This window comes from Capra hircus, chromosome 29 (assembly GCF_001704415.2).
Source record: "Capra hircus breed San Clemente chromosome 29, ASM170441v1, whole genome shotgun sequence".
NCBI lineage: Eukaryota > Metazoa > Chordata > Mammalia > Artiodactyla > Bovidae > Capra > Capra hircus.
In genome coordinates this window covers 32,731,964-32,745,493 of record NC_030836.1, presented here as the reverse complement: position 1 = coordinate 32,745,493, position 13,530 = coordinate 32,731,964, and the positions used below count along the sequence as shown (strand labels likewise).

Here is a 13,530-nt window from a genome sequence, read left to right as displayed (position 1 = left end):
TGGGATGAAGATGTCTCACTTACTCAGAGTCGGGGGAGGGCTTCCAAGGCCCAGGGCTCCAGGGTTCTGCGTAGGAGAATCTGGAAGAGCAAGTCCCTGGAGTTGACGACCATACACGCAGCTCTCCCAGGACTGCCTGAGAGTGTTGTGGGGCTGCAGAGCAGGGCAGGTGCTATGACAGGGAGCTGGGGAAGGCCGGAATCTGGAGCAAAGAGCCAAAGGTGGGCCTGCTCTCAACCCTGCACCACACCAGCTTGGACCCTGCCAAAACCAGACGCCAGACAGGACAGAGTGTCAGGATGTGGACCAGGGAGCATCTGAAGAGACAATGGGATGGAGCTGGAGACCAGGGTCCTCTGACTCAGGAGTGTGAAAGCGAGGCTACAGGAAGCCTGGGCAGACACAGGGGCACCGGGCCCTCCTGAGGAGAGGGTGGCCAGGCCCTGGGGAGCCTCAAGCCGATGCCGCCCATCACAGAGGCCGTGTCTCTAAGAACGGCCATGAGCCGGCACCTCTGGCAGGTTCAGTCTGAGTAACGTGGCCACACAGCCAACACGGCCATGGGCTTCGGAGAGCCGAGGTGGGAAGGGGACTTGTGACCTGAGACCCCATCCTCGGGGCTGCGCTATCAGTGGGACAACATGCGGGAAACCATCCAGTGTCACCAAGCTTCCTACTGGACTCCTCCCTGTGTGTCTCCATCAGTGTGGCCTCTAAACCTTCCCCCAACCTGGGCGGGACCTTCCCGCAGGGGAAGCCAGGACCCATTTCTGCAGCAGGTGGTCCCTGCTGGGGAAGAGCTGGGCAGAGAGGAACAGGGTGAGAACTAGGATGAGGAACCACGTGCAGCTGGAATGGAGGGTCCCCGTGCTTAGCGCGTTTTCCTCCCCCAAGACTATTCTGCATTTACTTCCCCTCAATGGTCCTTTTTGATAAACAAGAGAACATCCGTAATCCTGGTCTGTATCCAGTGACATGTTACTCATTTTTACCACAAAGACGGAATTGTCGAAGGACATGACAGCTGCTCCGAGACGGGGCCTGCAGAGCAACTGTGCTGCACCAAGACACGGAGTGGGGTGAGGTCAAGGACACCTCCCATGCTGAGTCTTGAGAGGAGCAGTCAGAGAGGAGCCATGGACGCCTTCTGCCAATGACAATGTGATGTTTCTGTCTTGACTCCAGGCCCAGGGAAGTGGCACGAGCGGAGTTCTGAACCTGAGTGGTACTGGCCCCAGGGATGCTCTGAGTGCTAAACCGAGTAAAGGAAAGGAATACCAGAATTCCTATTTTCATTTCTTTATCTTATCCTTTTTGTTATTGTATATGTGTAGTGACACAGATCATCTCTGCATAAATAAGGACAGTGCGTGCACAGGCTCTAAAACAAAGTTGAGAGACCACTGGTCAGGTACTGGGCTCCCCTGGTGGCTCAGATGGTAAAGAATCTGCCTGCAATGCAGGAGCCCTGGGTTCAATCCCTGGGTCGGGAAGATCCTGGGGGAAGGGAATGGATACCCACTCCAGTAGGTGATATATTGATTGTACAATAGGTCTCAGTTTTTTAATAGCAAAAAGGGATGGTATGAAATAGGTCAGAGTGGGACTACTCTGGTTGCTCGGGGAAAATGGGGTCATGGAATGAGGCAGAGACTTCCCCCACTTACCTGCAACCAAGCCTGCAGCTCTGAGGTCCCCAGGAAGCAGGGGGGGCAGGACGAGGAGGTGAGGGGCTCAGGTGTGGCAAAGGCAGACAGGAGGCAGGCAGTCGCTGTGTCTACCAGGATGCCCTGTGCTCAATCTGGGGTCTCTGGTATTTTTCCATTGCTTGGCCCACCCTCAGGGGCCTTGGGCAGGGCTCTGCCCACAGAGGAGTCTGCCCCAGAGGGCCACAGGCGTCAGAAACCACCCACACACCACTCAGCCTTGGGCAGGGCCTCTGCTCTGAGGCTGGAGTGCCCCAGGGCTCAGACCTGGCCTCCCTGCCCACTTGGGTCTCTGCCGCATCCTCTGCCCCATATCCTGCCCGCAGCCCCCGCCTCGCAGCCTCATGCTGTCTTCATCCTTCCCAGTCTCTGGCCTCCAGCCAACCCCAGCTCCACCTCCACCCTGACTCCCTCCTGCTCTCACCTCTGCTCTTGGCCGCCACGCTGCTCTGTCTCCTCCCACAAACATTCAGTGCGAAACAGGCAGCTTTGGAAATTCTAAGAGCATAACAAAGATATTTCTCATATATCCAGTTCTTTGGGCAGGTGTTAGTCACTCAGTCATGTCCGACTCTTCGTGACCCCACGAACTGTAGCCCGCCAAGCTCCTCTGTGCATGGGATTCTCCAGGCAAGAATACTGGACTGGATTGTCATTTCCTTCTCCAGGGGATCTTCCCAACCAAGGATCAAACCTGGGTCTCCAGCATTGCAGGCGGATTCTTTACCGTCTGAGACACCATACATTCCAAACACAGGCCTTGGTGAGAGGTCTGCTGATGGTAACCAAGAGCCGGTGTCCCAGATGAGTTAAACTGAAGGACAGGTTTGTTTTGCTGACAAACCTACCACAGGCATCATCCCAGATGTCACCGTCGAAAAGCAGCAGAACAAAAAAGAGTCAAGAATTGAAAATAAAGCGGGATAGAGGATATGGGATGAGTTCACAGGAGAAAAGGCCCCTCACGCAGCTCCTGAGGTCTCTGCTTCCACATTCTCCCACAAGCCATGGCAGAAGGGTCAGTGGCCACCGTTAAACAATTTTTATTGAAGTAAGTTAATGTAAAATATTACAAAATTACAGGTATATAATATACTGACTCACAATTTGCAAAGGTTACACTCTGTTCAGAGTTATTATAGAATATTGGCTATATTCCCCATGTTGTACAGTATGTCCTTGTACCTTATTTTATACCAAGAATAAATAAAGAAGAAAGCAAGCAGTTGTCCGGGTCATAATATAGGTATGGGCCGATCTTCGTGGGCACCATGGGGGCAGGTGTAGGGCGGTGCCCTTTCACTTCCAAGTGGAAGTGTTAGTCACTCAGTCATGTCTGACTCTTTGTGACCCCTGGATCTGAAGTGATATCTCCTCTTGGACTTCCCACATGTAATCACAACTCAGCTTGCCCCAAATAATCATCCTAGTGACCAAGTGTTGAGCTCTTACAAGCGCCAGGCTCTGTGCTCGTGGCTTTATTTGAGTGTATGTATGTGTGTTAGTCACTCAATCATGTCCAACTCTTTGTGATCCCATGGACAGCAGCCCACCAGGCTCCTCTGTCCATGGAATTCTCCACGCAAGAACACTGGAGTGGAGTGGAAGCCATTCCCTTCTCCAGAGGATCTTCCTGATTCAGGAATCAAACCTGGGCCTCCCATATTGTAGGCAGATTCTTTACCATCTGAGCCACCAGGGAAGCCCCTTCCCCCTGAAACAGGAGGAGGGGGGTACTCATCAGGAAAGGATGCAGAATCCCAAGAGATTTTCACCATCCCTTCCCATCTGGGCCTCACCCAAAGAGGCGTCCACCCCGGTGCCAAGTAAGACTGGGCACGGCCGTCTCCGTGGGAGGAAGCCTCCCTTGGACTGGAGGCTGACGGGCTATTTCCACCTCCACACTCTCTATTCCAACATTCTTCTGCCTTCGAGGAGCTGGGGATCCCCTGGCACTGGGCTCTTCAGAAAAACCAGGTTGGCTTATTCAGAGAAGCAAAGGCTGCTTGAGGCCTGTCTTCCTAGAAGGGAAATGCCCATTGGAACCTGGCCCCAGCACAGCCACCTAGATCTCTGTCTGCTGTGAATATGCATCCTGGCTTCCCATTCCACGTGGTCCACAGCTCTCCTGACCCCATCTCTCCACCAACTACGCCCAGGCCTGCGTGGTCCATGGTGAGGGCAGAGCAGGGATCGAGGAAAGGGGTGCAAGCCTTCACTTCGATCGTACATCATACAGTGGTTATGATGTACACAGAGGTTCTATATACACTGCCAGTCCCCATTTCACCAGGAATCGGTACTATAACATTCACAGCATTTTCGGTGGATTTTCTTCTCTTGGGTTTGATGGTCCAGTGCTGATAAAGGCAGGTACCTTTCCCAGTGTGCAGACCAAACAGGACAGGCAGACATGTGCGGGGTATTTGATATGTGCCACCTCAAGCATCTCTCTCCACACATCAGGATCAACTGGTTTCTAGAAGTCTCCCAGTTCATGTACAGACATCATTCAGAGTATGAGGATGCCCCTGAGAAGGACAGGCTTCTCTCTTGCTCCTGACTTGTCAACTTAATCTTCGGGTACCGGGCACTCGGAAGTCCCTTGCTCCACATGCTCCCTGTACACTAAGATAAGAGAGCTTCAGGGAACAGAGCAGGAGCCGAGGCTGCAGGTCCACTTTCCAACAGGGGACCTCACGGGAGGCTCAGCATAGCTCAGTGCCGTGTTAAAATGCCACCAGCTGCGCTGTGAGCACAGGATGTTGAAATTCCACGTGGACATGCTTGGCTGGTCCCTGCTGACTGTGTGACGTTAGATGAGACACTGGGCTTTCTGTGGCTCGACACTCTCGATTGTGGGAAAGGAAAGGACATGGCACTCTCCAGCAGCTCTCTCAGTTCCCAGGGCTCTGCTTTCCTATGTAAAATTAACAGGACTCACCCAGGTGGTGGGTGTGATGGGGAGGTCATGCTTGCTTTCATGACATCACAGTAACACTGGTGAGAAGCCTGCATCCTAATTCCCAATAATCAATCTTGAGTCCAATCCAAGCATCTCTAAAATGCCTGGTTTCTTAGGAGCAGAGAGACCCGGGCAGGATCCAGCAGATGATACTGCTGGAGCCCTTTGTGATCTCCTTAATGTACTGGGAGGTGAATGATGCAGTTTTAAGCTCCTACATTAGCTGCTAAGAGGACACCAGAGAAAGGACTGAGATGATGAGACCTCCAGGAGTGATGGTTCCAGGGGAAAACTACACATGAGCTGAAGAAGATGGTCTGTAAGCAGAACGTGCAGGACAGAGCCTCTTCTCTGCCGGGTGCTGCCAGGGCTCACTGTGGGTTTACCTTAGACGTGGGTTCTTCAGATGCGTCTGGGGCAGCTCTGACTCTCCCAGAAAGGCTCCATGTCACCCATGTCTCTCTAGTCCAACATTCCCAGCCATTTCCCACCTGATCTACTGCAGAGGCCTCCTGGCTGGACCTCCCTTCTGAGTCTGCTCCCTTCTAACCCCCTCTACATCTGTACAGTAGCGAGATGGAAATGTAGGTCATGATGCTCACCCCCAGCAGATAAGCTGCGTCAGTGGTGTTCCATCACGTCTACAGTGAAGACCAGGACAACTAACACGAGCTTCCAGGGCTGCTGGCCTCCTCCGGTACCACACGCCCTTCCTCCATGCTCCAGACAAACAGGACAATGCCCTCTGGTCCCCTCTGCTCCTGGTCCCTGCATGTCCTGTTCTGTCTGCCCCTTCCCATACCTTCCCCTGGGTTTAGATAATTTCTGCATTTCATCCTTCAGATCTCAGCTCAACTGTCCCTTTTTCAGACAAGTGGTCTTGCCTCCCTGGCAAGTCAAGCCCTTCCCGCAGTCCCCACCTCTCCTCCAACAGGACTCACATCAGCCTAACTTCCCTCTACGGGGGCACGGACTTGAGACACACAGTCTCTCCCATGAGGCCATGAACATCTTGAGAGCAGGGACCACGAGGACTTTGTTCAGGCTTCATGTGTCCAGCACAGTGCCTGTCACACAGTAATCACTCAATAAGCAACATGTCAGTTAAGCACATGTGACTGGGACTTACGGCATCATCATCAGACAGGAGTAAGGCAAGCCCCCTGTTGCTCAGAAGCCCACAGCCACGAAAGAGTAAGACTGAAGTCAGCCCGGCTGTAAGAAGTGACTTGGGACAAACACGAGAAGCCCTGTCTCCATTTCCTCAGACTGGCTGAGCCCTCTGACCTGGTCCTGTGACACGAATCTGTTGCAGTGTCACCTGCTCAGGCATGACTCACCTGTGCTATCATTGTTTGCCCTAAACCCAGCATCCTACTTGCTGAGGACACAGCTCCTCCTTGTAGCGTGCATCTGCTAGCATGCGAGCGTGAGTCTGGATTTCTAACAATCGGGGCCACTTCATGAGTTTCCATGCTAAGTCGATTCAGTTGTGTCCGACTCTTTGTGACCCTATGGGCTGCAGCCTGTCAGGCTCCTCTGTCCATGGGATTCGCCAGGCAAGAATACTGGAGTGGGTTGCCATGCCCTCCTCCAGGGGATCTTCCCAACCCAGGGATTGAACTGGAGTCTCTTAAGTCTCCTGCATTGGCAGGCGGGTTCTTTACCACTGGCGACACCTTCCTGGATTTGCTTAAACCTGAGTGATTTTGGTTCCCATGAGGCCAGCGGCCGACATCAGGGCCCAGGTCTGTCTTTACTGAGAGACCCTCACTCTCGGGTGTCTCTGTGGCGACAGGTGACGTGACATGCAGAAGCACTGTCCGCAGCTCTGAGCCGCCGCATGCATGCGTGGCTGGAAGCTCGGGCTGGCGTTTATTGACAAGCGTGAAGACCAGAATGAGTAATCACTACAGCACTTCCACCTCCCATTAGCAAACCCTCTCTCTCAACACAGAGAAGCTGATGGGAGGCCCAACCCAGGGGCCCAGATGCCTGAAGATTCGACGGAGGAACAGAAAAGGGTGGAGCGGAGAAGCTGACACTTGGTGTCACTGGCTGGTCCCCCGTGCATGTGTCCATTTGTCCATCTCTTTTGTTCAGTTCACAAGCGCTCTGTGAGCACGTGTTCTGTATCTGTCACTGTGCAGGGCACCCCGTCATGTGACTGGATGCATTTCCTACCCCGAGGGACCACAGTCCAGGCAGCAAAGTGAGACATAACAGGAAGAATCACCCTAAAATACCTGGACTCAACAGTGTTAAACAGGACAAACCTGGCCTCCTGGCCTGGGCAGTAAGGAGGGAAACATAACCTACTCTGGAGCATCTAGAAAACTCTCCTAGGAGAGAGAAGCTAGAGCTGAGCCCCAAAGGATGGAAAGGACATTTATCCAGAAACATCATGAAGGAAGGGGCAGGTGACCTCACAGGGTAATCTCCTGGGGAAGGAGAGAGCACGGTGTTTGGGGACTGAGCCCTGAGCGATACGGAGCACGGGGCAGGCGGTGGCCTGGGGACCAGGTTGAAATTGCTTTGGACTCCCGTCCTAAAGCAACCAGAAGTCTGCATAGGGTTTTAAGCAAAGAAAAGACAAGCTCAGGATTGGACAGTATCTTCCCTGCCTATCTCATGATCGCTTTGGGAAATGAGCAAAACTCAAGATGAATCTCCCAGGTAGACCACAAGGCAGGAATCCGGTATTATCCTCGGTACAGCCACTAAGCACAGGTCCAAGAGCCTCTGAAAACTCCCTGCAAAGAAATGCGCAAGAATGACCACTCAGGCTGCTTCAGAGGATCTGTACCCTGAGATGTGGAAGGTGCTGATCCTCCCGGGGTGGGTGTCACTTACCATTTCCCGGGAGCGTGTGAGCAGCCGCTCCAACCAATGGCCTGTGTCCCACCACATCGATCCATCTGGGCCTTTCAGGGGTGTCTCAGCGCAGCGTCTCTGCTCATTAAAGGAAAGTGCCTGCACCATAATGATAATGCCTCGCACTTACCCAGCGCATCGCCCAGGGGTGTCTCAAAGCATTCGGCAAACATTTAATTAAGTTAGCCCAGTGACGGCAGGGGAGCCCCCAGCCTCTGGGCACCGAGGGACCTGGGGGGAGGGAGGCGCTGGGGAACCAGGGTCAGGCTCCAGGCCCAGGGCGGGTGGGGGGATGCACGAGGTCCCTACACGGCTGGGGAAGCACTCCCCTGCATGGCCGTGGTGGAGTGCGGTACAGGCCGGGTAGAGGCCAGCCCCCATGGGCACCCACAGGAGAGCACCCGGGCTTGTGGCTACAGCACGGAGCCCTGGAGGAGCAGAGATGCAAATCCTGAGGGACAGGCTGCTTTCCTTGTGGGGCTGTGGATGTGAAGGGGAGGGAAACTGAGCTCTGACTTAGAGGCATGTGTGTGTATGTGTTGGGGGTGAGGTGGGGGGCAGGAATGGGTTTAGTGAAGGAAGGATGTGTATTCTCACACCTACAGGAAGGGAATAGCAAGCACGTTTGTCTTCAAGTTTATCCCTGATATAGGGTCTCTTCCTGCCCATTCCCAGGATTACCCTCGGTGCTATGCAGGGCCCTACAAATACCACCACCTTAGGGAACTGACTTGAGTTGTGTAGAAATCTAGCAAACAGAGCCATATCCTTCCCCCCACTTCTGTTACTGCCTCCCCGCTTCAGGGAAAGGCAGAGGCAGCCAAGGCCTCGCAGGTTGAGAAGCAAAGATTCAGTTTCCCACCAAGAACATGAAGGCAGATGAGGCTGGCCTGAAGCCTGGCACCTTCAGCGGGGTCAGGCAAGTGGGCAGAGAGCGGGGCCACCCCTGGTGAGGCCAGCCTGGCTCCCTCCTCTGAGCACCCGTCCAGCCCCCGTGTCTGGAAGGTGCCACCCAGCATTGCGAGTGGTACGAACGCCCACCCCTGCTGACGGGGCTCGCAGGCAGCCACCAGCCATCTGTGGGCCGACGCCCGAGATCTCCCGCAGGAACAGCCTGGCTGGGCATGCAGGCCTCGTCTCCGCCCAGGCAGCTGCGGGCGATGGCAACAGCCCAGAGCTCGGGTCCAGCGCACCCAGGACCGGAGGTCACGACCTAGAGGCTGCAGGAGATGGCCCAAAGCACCGACTGGCCGAGCCTGACACAAGGCCCAAGAGCAGAGCCCCTGAGAAGACTGCAGAGAAGCATCAGGAACCGAAGGGGCCACATCAGCCGCCCTCGTCCTCCACACAGAGAAACCAAGGCCCAGGAAGCTCAAGGTCCATGGGCCACAGCAGCACGGTCCAAGGGCAGGAACACTGGGATAATTCCGTTTCATGAACCCTGTTCTTAATTAAGGCAGGAGGGCATCTTACTCTGCAGACTGTGTAATCAGAACCCAGAGAGGGTCTTGGATCAGCGAAGCTGGGACTGGACGGCTGGTTATCACCCCGTGACAATGACTTGTACATCATCGTATGCTCCACCCTGCCTTCCAACTCCTCCACCACAAGGAAGGCCCGCTCCTCTCCTGGGCAGCAGCCCCCTCTTTCTGCCCTATTACTAGGAGACCAGGCTGGGTTTTCTATGTTCACCTTGTGATCGGCTAGCCTACTTTTTTGGCTACTCCATGCAGCTGCAAACAAGAAGCAAACACTGCTCAAACCTGTGCTACAGATTACTGGTAGACTGAGGCCCAGAGGAGGCTCAGGAGAAGGTGACAAGCAGGAGGTTGTGATCTCAGCAAGGAGACAGAAGCCCTCCTGATCACAGAGCCGGTCCTGGCACCAGGGAGCTGGGCCTCTGACTTGGGTGACCCTGTGCTTCCAAAACTGAGCCTTGGCTGTAAAGACAGCACCCCCTCGCCCACCCCCTCTGCCGTGCCGGGTCTCACGCAGAGGGAAGAAGGCAGACCCGGAGAGGTTTGGATTCGAATGCTGCAGGCCATGGTCAGATTCTCAAGAACAGACAAAGTGAGCGTAGAGGGACCAGGGATGGGGGTGCTTGTTAGAAATGCCCATCTGCGGTGGGGGTAGGGGTTCTTATGTTAATCTGCACCACCCCCACTCTTCACCCAGGCTTGCTTCCCACCCAGTCCTCTCCCACCAAGGCCCCGGAACCCCAGATCAGGAAGGCTCCCTGCCCAGGCCCGTCTCTCCTCCTGTCTGGGGCCACAGGAGCCCCCACTCTCGGCACGCAGGGTCTCAGGAACATCTCAAACCCAGAGTGGCAACTAAATGGTCCACCGAGGCCCCGCCCCATCTTGTGTGTGGGCTCACTATGGTTTCCATGCGTTACTGCCTTTCCCGTCCCAGAGAGTCTGCCTAGAAAAGCAGTGTTTGGCCATGGTTCCTCCTCCCCGCTCCTGCCTCCCCCCTCCACCCCCCCACCCCCCCCACACACCCCCGCTGCCAAGGCATCAGGTGACAACAACATTAGCCTTAAAATTATTCTGGGATGGAGACGCGCGTTTCACCAGGAAACAGAACACTGCAGAATGAAATGGCATCGCGGCCCAACCAGGTCAGGGCTGCATTATTGCATTAGCCTCTGCCTTTAGACGCTGGGTAAGTACACGGCTAACGAGCTGGTGTTAACCCCGAGGGGAGGAAAAGCATCATTAGAAACAAAGGGGTAGAGTCTAAAAACACAGTAGAGGAAGTACAAGAAGTGAGGCGGCAGCCACCCCTGAACTTCTGGGCACAGCCAGGCCCAGCTTCCCCGCAGGAACCCTCCTGAAGCTGCTCCCCTTTCTCTGGGAGACTCCAGGGCAACTTTCCTCCTCTTCCTCCTCTTCCTCCTCCTGTGAGGAGGCCAGCTTCCAGCACGATCACCAGGAAGAGCAGCCCTCCCGGCAGAAATGTCTCCCCCTACGTGGCTCGCTGAGCTTATCTTGGAGAGGACAAGGGGCTGGGGGAGGCCGTGCCCTAGAGCAGAGCCTGCCTCAGGTGGGGGTGCGTCTGTCCCCAGTGGAGAGCTGCCCGTTGGGTACCTGGTGCCCTGCACCTCTAGGGGGAGGCATCACAGGCTCTTCTCCCTTCAGAATGCACTGCAATGCAGCTCCAGCACCCTCCAGGGGCTCGCTTCCTCCCCACTTTGGAAGTGCAGTGTTCAGAGAGGAGCCCAAAGCCACCGAGGGTGGTCCCAGCACTGCTGTCCTGCCAGCTCTGCTCTGGCTCAGTGAGTGGAGGGGGGAGCTGGGTGCTGGGGGCCCTGAGCTATCACCCAGGCAGGGACTGGTACCCCATGGGAAAGTTTGTCTCCTCACCTGGACCCACAGTGCCCACCTGGCTCCCTCCACCCAGCTGCAGAAGGTACTAACAGCCCCTTGGCCTTCCCTCCTGAGCCTGCGGAAACCCCCTCCCAGGCCAGAACCTAGAAGAAGAGGAGCAGCAGCCCCCATTCTGAACTTCTCGGCCTGGAACGTGGTTGTGCAGAGCCCGTCTTGGCTGGGAAACGTGCAGTTTTAAAACAGCATCACATAGCATCGTACAATGGAATTCCTCTTTTTTTTTTTTCCACACCATCCTCTTCTTCCCACTTCCCAATAAACTTTTCATTTTTCTGATTTCACTTTGGCAGCTTAGAAATACTTAGGCCTTTATGTTCTTAAATTTAAAAAAGCCAAGAAATTCTGAATATAAAAATGTGAAATCGTGTGTTTTACCCATACTAGGGATACCTAAGGCTTGAGTCTTAGTATTTACATCTATGTATATAGGCACATGATTTAAGGTATAAGTGAATGTGTAACCAAATGCATGAATCTCAATTTGGAAAAAAAAAAAAAAAAAGAGAGAATTCTTCTTGGGCTGGGGCTGAGGGTAGAAACCCCACAGACTCTCAGATGCTGTCTAAACCCTTGGAAGCATAGCCCAGTCCCTTCAGCAGTGTTTGAAGGCTGCCTGCAGGCATTCAGCTGTCTGCTTGCGAACGACACGCGTGCAATTATCAAATCTATTACAACATGTTGGGTTTTGCAACACTTCCACTAAGCTTGTTCTGGCAGGATTGCAGCATCTCACCTGTGTCGCTGCAGGATTTGTTCCCCCCAAACAAGTTACTGCTGTGCTAGGTGGCACCACGTTTAAATCACCGGGGAGGGAAGCAAGGTGCTGAGGAGAACCAGGTAAATCCAGATTCCCACCCTTCCCCTGGTGAGAACATTCCAAATTCTGTCAGGAGAAAGTCGACTTTCAGATGAGAGGAGGAGGAGGCGGAAAATGGGATTCTGAATTTCAAAGGCACAATCTGCCCATTTGGTGGAAGGATAAAGAAAGGATGGCCTTTCGAGGGCCTTGTAAGAGGAGAAATACTGGAGCAAAGAAGAAGGGATGGGAGAGGAAGGGGCTAGAGTTGAGTGGGGAGAGGGTTGGGGGAGGGAGGGAGGAAGGGGAGAGGGAGAGAGAAAGGAGGAGAGATGGAAAAATAGAGATGCCTGGAGATAGGAGGGGTGCCGAAATGATGGGCAGAGGAACCAGGACACCCCCCTATCTCCTGCTGGTCCCAACAGGAGTGGCAAGAAGGACTGGTTGCTGGGAGTTGAAGCCCCTCTCCTCCGACCCCTGGGACACAACTGGTTAAAGCCAGCCGGCACTGGGCGCCAAGAGACAGCAGTGCCTCACAGCGGGTGCAGCTCTCGAACCCAGCTCACCAGACCGCCGCCGGTGGCGCCACCGGGGGGAGGGCGAACCCCAAAGCTATGCTGCAAGCACCCGTGTGTGCGCGTGAGGGAGAGCTGAGCGGTGCGTGCTCAGGCGCGAGCCCACCTCGACCCGCACACGCAGCTCCTACTCCCTGGTCGCCCCCTCCCCAGATACCCCTGCCCCTTCCCCTTCGGCTCCTCTCGGAGCAGCCCCGTGGAGCCGGAGCCCCTGTCGGGTACCTGGGATGAAGAGCAGGGCGGTCGTCACGGAGAAGACGATCCAGCAGGCGGGCTGGTGCATCTTGAGGCTGCGGGGTTCCCGCGGCTGGGCCGGCTGCTGCCGCTGCCGCTGCCGCCTTCCTCTGCACTGAATTCTGAGCAGGTTTAAATCCAATGTTTGCGAAGGGAGGGAGAGAGCAGGAGAGAGGGGGAGCAGGCAAGCAGCGTCTCGGGTTTTTTCTTGCACAGACACACAACTGGTAAGCACCATCAGCACCAATCTGTGCGGGGCGCGGAGCAGACCTCCTCCAAAGCTCGCATTGGCTCCACTCTCCTGAGCGACACGCGGGCACTTTGCAGCGGGGAGGCTGGGCTCCGGGGAGCCTCGGTCTGCCCCCGACTCACCCTCGCCCCTAGCACGAGGCGGACGCTGCTCTGTGGGTGAGGTGCCAGCGCGCAGGGCTTCCTTCCTTCCGTGGGCAGAGGCGCGCCTTCGTGGGCAGAGGGAGGGGCTGGCTCAGGGCGCAAGAAAGGCACTAAGACCAAAGCTCAGGCCAGTTCTTCACTGTCTTCCCTCCTCCTGGTCTCCAGGTGGGGAGGGGACAAGAGCCGAGGCTGCCCACGGGGGTCACTGGGACATTTAGATCTGTGCCCGCCCGCCGCCCCCACTCTGTTGTTAGGAGCTCTTAGAAGATTTCAGTTTTCCCAGCAGGAAGATGGGTGCATCAGGGTTTTCTCCACCAAGGATGCAAGGAGAATCGGCCTGGTTCCCCACAATCAGAGCATCCTCAAACCCCAGAGGTGAAGCTGCAGACGTGGAGCAGTTGGTGTGATGAGGCCCAGGGGCAGGGGTGTGCTCAGAATGACGGACAGGAGGCAGGCTGCAGCTAAGTCTCAGGAATCTCCAGGTGGGAGAACTCAGAAGGAGCCTGAAGTTTCCTACCCTCTACCCTGGCTACCGTCCACAGCCCATGCGGCCCTTGCCCTGAAACAGTGATTCGCTCACGTGGACCGTTCCTCTGGG

General features: G+C 55.3%; 1 protein-coding gene across 2 annotated transcripts in view; it reads right to left on the bottom strand.

Moving 5' to 3' along the window:
- OPCML (opioid binding protein/cell adhesion molecule like) overlaps positions 1–13,021 on the bottom strand; it is a 1,043,576-nt gene extending 1,030,555 nt beyond the window's left edge. For both annotated transcript variants that reach the window (XM_013975837.2, XM_018043456.1), the window contains exon 1: positions 12,528–13,021. In XM_013975837.2, the coding sequence (XP_013831291.1) occupies positions 12,528–12,777 (250 nt within the window). In that variant the 5' untranslated portion in view covers positions 12,778–13,021. The remainder of the gene's footprint in view (positions 1–12,527) is intronic.